This window comes from Ipomoea triloba, chromosome 4, assembly GCF_003576645.1.
Source record: "Ipomoea triloba cultivar NCNSP0323 chromosome 4, ASM357664v1".
NCBI lineage: Eukaryota > Viridiplantae > Streptophyta > Magnoliopsida > Solanales > Convolvulaceae > Ipomoea > Ipomoea triloba.
The window spans coordinates 6,029,255-6,034,177 of NC_044919.1; the positions used below are offsets into that span (position 1 = coordinate 6,029,255).

The window sequence follows — 4,923 nt, forward strand, 5'->3', positions numbered from 1 at the left end:
TTAAAATTTCAAGCTCAAGATATGACACGCTTAATGAGTCGCAGCCGGAAGGTCAGTGATCCGCTCGCTGACTTTAGATGTCGTTAATCAAATTAATCAGTACATGTGCTACATGAATATTGCAAAAGGACGGACATATTTAAGTTGTAACTCTTTGTGTAAGGTAGAACCAGTTGGTGAAAATCTAGTAGAAGCATACACTCCTAAATTCTTAAATAGTTTGAGATTGTATGATTTCCTTAATCATTCATTGACATTAATTAAAGGTCGGTGCACCTATTACGTTATTGCAGAAGATAGACCATTCTCGTGGTCTTTATAACGGTATGCAACTCATCATCACAAGATTGGCATATCACATTGTTGAAGCAAGAATAGTTAATGGGACACATAAAGGAACCAAAGTTCTTATCCCTCGAATGCCTCTCACTCTTTTTGATACGAGATTGCCCTTCAAATTCCAACATAAATAATTCACATTGATGCTTGCATATGCCATGACTATCAACAAAAGTCACGTTGGGTGGGCTGAAAGAACCAGTTCTTCCATACATATGAGTTAGAATATCAATTGATTCATATAACTGAGTTATTAGAGAACGAGCATATCTGCCCAATTTATAAAAATCCTAAACAATGATATAGAAAATCTCTAAAATTCCAGCACCGCATGCGTACATCTACACATTAGCTATTAATTAAGCAATTATTTGCTGGAATTCAAACAAGGATAACATCAAAAAACATAATCGATTCAAAACATATCTTCAATTGTACTATATAATATTTGATGTTATAATTTATATAATTGTATATCGATATAAATATTCTTAATATATTATAACAAATTCATTTCATGCACCACACGAGTAAAAATACTAGTTAATAATTAATAAATCAATTATGATCAAATTAAAAGTTGATAATAAAAATTGATAGATGTGAATAATCAAACTACTATTCTTGAAATTAATTCCTCTTACACCTACCTTAGTTCCAATTTTACTACATAGGATAATTAGAAGTGGACAAACACATACATGCATTCTGAAGACTGAAAATTGAAAGTTGAAATCCAATCATCAAATGGCGAGCAGGCCTCCTCCCTGAACATTCATAAATGCTTCGATCTCATCCCCATCTTTCATGCCCATCTATACACAAATTTAAAGTAACAGAAAATGAGAGAGTTCTGAATTCGTATAAATGATCCCCCAACACACACACACATATATATATAGGGTAGGGTTCCAATGGCATAACTTGTTTAGGTAAGATCGTGAGATCAGATCTTATGCATCCATATAATATTTTTGATAGTCTAGATTGATTGACACACACTCCATTCGCACACATTTAGTCACCGTTCGCACACAGTTCAATTTCGAATTTTAATCAATCTAGACCATTAAAATATTTTGAGATCAAATCTTGTACATCAATTTAAAATTTTTAATGGTCTAGATTGTTTGACACACCCACTCCGTTCGCATACATTTAATCACCGTTCGTACACACTTAATCACCGTTTGCACACATTTAATCACCGTCCGCACACATTTTATCACCATTCGCACACACTTCAACTTAGAATCTTAAATCAATCTAGACCATTAAATTATTACATGGATGCACAAGATCTGATCTTAGAATCTTACCTAAACAAGTGATCTCATATAACACACACACACACACACACATATATATATATATATAGGGTTGCACTCTCGTGCCTACTGTCGTTCAGGAGAGAATTGCGGATAAATCACAACTGTCCACGTGTCTAGATCAACGAATCAGATGCAATTTTAAAAAAATAATGCGGTGGCATTTTTCGTAAATAACTGGAACTTTGGTGCATCTAGTTTCACTTATAAGTACATCTAGTCTCACTTACAAAAGCACCTATTTTCACTTACAAGTGCGAGTATTCATGCACCTATTTTCGCAAATATTTTCACTTACAAATGCAAGTAATTTACCTTGTTAATATTCATGTACCTGGTGCAACCTAGGTGCACCTAGTTATAACATTAGGTGCACTTAGTATTGATGCTCAGTGTACAATTCACTTGCACCTGTAATATATTTTACTTGCATCTGCAATACAATTTATTTGCATTTGTGCAAGTAATTTATTTTGTTAACATTCATGCACCTAGGTGCAACCTATGTGCACATAGTTATAACATTAGGTGCACTTAGTATTGATGCTCATTGTACAATTTATTTGCACTTGTAATACATTTTACTTGCAAGTGTGCATCTATTTTTACTTACAGGTGCAAGTAATTTACCTTGTTAACATTTATGCACCTGGGTATACCTAGTTATAACACTACGTGCACCTACATTAATGTAGTATAAAAACATATATATATATATATATATATATATATATATATATATATATATATATATATATATTCAAGTTCAGGTGCGGCTGTGCGGTTCACACCACTCAATGTTACGAAATACACTACTCAATGTTAAGAAACACACCACAATGTTGTGTGGTGTGTTTCTTAACATTGAGTGGTGTATTTCGTAACATTGAGTGGTGTGTGACCGCACGGGAGAGCACGGCCGCACCTAAACCAAAATATATATATATATATATATATATATATATATATATATATATATATATATGTTATAACGTTAGGTGCAACTACATTCCAGACACTTGGCGCGCTGTGATTCGTCCGCAATTCTCTCCTGGGCGGCCAGTACGCACTTTAACGCGATCCTATATATATATATATATATATATATATATATATATATATATATTATTTATACCTCATTCGGGGTCTTCTTCACCGGGAGCCGCTTCCCCTCATACAGGAACCGAATGTCTCCATACTCCACCTGCTTTTTGTCACAATAAGCTACCAGTAAACCTTTCATCATTTTGTCACGCCTACATCTCACTATGCTGCTAATACCATCCTATAATATAATTTTCACCAAATTACTATACTATAATCACTCGCAAATTTAAATAAACAATCATCAGATATTAAGAGGTACAGACCTGATGGAATAAGATGGACAGCTCAATCATACCATCGTCTCCGCCCATTTCCTAATATTACAGTAAAACAAATCAAACAGAGAGAGAGAGAAAGGGCTGACCGGGGGTGTTTCAGTTTCATGCTTGCTTCACAACTTTTGGAGGTCCGCAATGCTAATAATGAAAGTCAAATCTTGTTTGTTTCTTATGTTTTAAAGCTACGAAATTGCAAACATTTTTTCATTCAATGTAAAAATATATATATATTTCCTTACCTCTTCAACGTCTCCGGTGGCGCTTGTCGAAGATGGAAGAAGTTAGCAGCAAACCGATCTACTGCTCTTCAATGTCTATGGTGGAGGTTGTCGAAAATGGAAATAGTAACACCAAATTGATGTCTCCTGTGAAACTTGTTGAGGATGGAAGGAGTAACAGCAAGCCACCAAATATGCTCTTTCTCTCACTCTCTTTTACAGCAAATTGCAGTTTGAATTCAACTTTCAAAACGAAAATGAAGGAGAGAGAAAAAAGTTGAGAGTACGTACAGCAGTGAAAGGGCAGACATTTAGCCATTAAAATCATTTCAACTTTTCAAGTTCATGAGCCGTTCAACCTCAGATTTTAGCATTAAAAAGGTAATTCTTTATCTCATGGATTCAGGGCTACACGTCTCATGCATTTATAAAGACAGTGAACTTTTGCTGTTTATAAAAAAATAAATATTATTATTCATTTTTTTGTTCTGAGTTTTATTTATTTATTTTTTAGTGCTGCTCAAACGGGAAGATCCAGATTATCTAATGGTAGGAATAGGTTAGGCCCCTTCATAGGGCCTACCTGGTCTAATTCAGTGGTTATACCATGGACCATGCACTATGGTTGATACTGCAGTTGTGTTGAATGGATACTACAGTTGTGTTGAACGGATACTGCAGTTGAGTTAAACGGGAACTACAGTTGTGCGGAACAGATGCCGTTTCATCCATCTGGAACTGCAATTGTGTTGAGCGGATACTGCAGTTGTGTTGAACTGATACTACAGTGTGTTGAACGGATGAAACGATCTTTGTTCCACGCAACTGCAGTTCCCTTTCAACACAACTATAGTATCAGTTCAACACAATTGCAGTATCCGTTCAACACAATTGTAGTATCAGTCATAACCATGGTATACAGTATAATTTGCGGGCCTGATTAGGGCCTGACTTGTTTAGTAAAAAGGCCAGGCCTAGGTCTATTTTAAAGTATATTTACTTAAATAGGCTCAAGCCTATATGTAAAGGCCTGGCCTACAAGCTTGCAGGCCTAGCATGTTATATATATATATATATATATATATATATATATATATATATATATGAGTAAATACTAGTGGAGGTCCTCCAACTTTGATGGCACCGCCACTTTTAGTCCGCAACTTTTAAATTAACCACTTTTAGTCCTCCGACTTTGATGGCACTGTCACTTTTAGTCCTTAACTTTTAAATCAACTACTTTTAGTCCTCTTACTTTTTGTTTGAGTCATTTCCATTTTTGGTCCTACTGTTATTAGGGCATTGCCAATTTTAGTCCACTTCATTAATTTTTGCCACATTACGGCCCGTCTTATTTAGTCCTTGCCACTTTTAATCCACCGTTAAATTTTTGTCAAATAACCGTCCAAAATAGAGGTATTTTGGTCTTTCCATGGTTTGATTATCTCTTTAACCCTTTGCAGTAGTTTTCCTTACACATTTTCATCCAATGAAAAGGTCCGGCGAAAGCCATGACTTTGTAATGTAGCTCACATGGCTTTCGCTGGACCTCTTCATTGGATGAAAATGTGTAAGGAAAACAACTGCAAAGGGTCAAGGAGATGACCAAAGCATGAAAAGACCAAAAATACCCCTGTTTAGGACGGCCATTTG

General features: G+C 35.2%; 1 protein-coding gene across 1 annotated transcript; it reads right to left on the reverse strand.

Annotated features, from left to right (window-relative positions):
* Positions 1-984: 984 nt before the first annotated feature.
* On the reverse strand, positions 985-3,507 carry LOC116015044 (small ubiquitin-related modifier 2-like). The gene is made up of 4 exons (XM_031255031.1): positions 3,292-3,507; positions 3,038-3,088; positions 2,803-2,952; positions 985-1,154 (listed from the first exon to the last, which is right to left on the reverse strand). Exons 2-4 carry the CDS (start codon positions 3,083-3,085, stop codon positions 1,083-1,085), a joined length of 270 nt encoding a protein of 89 aa, XP_031110891.1. The 5' UTR covers positions 3,086-3,088; positions 3,292-3,507; the 3' UTR covers positions 985-1,082.
* Between the last annotated feature and the right edge of the window lie 1,416 nt (positions 3,508-4,923).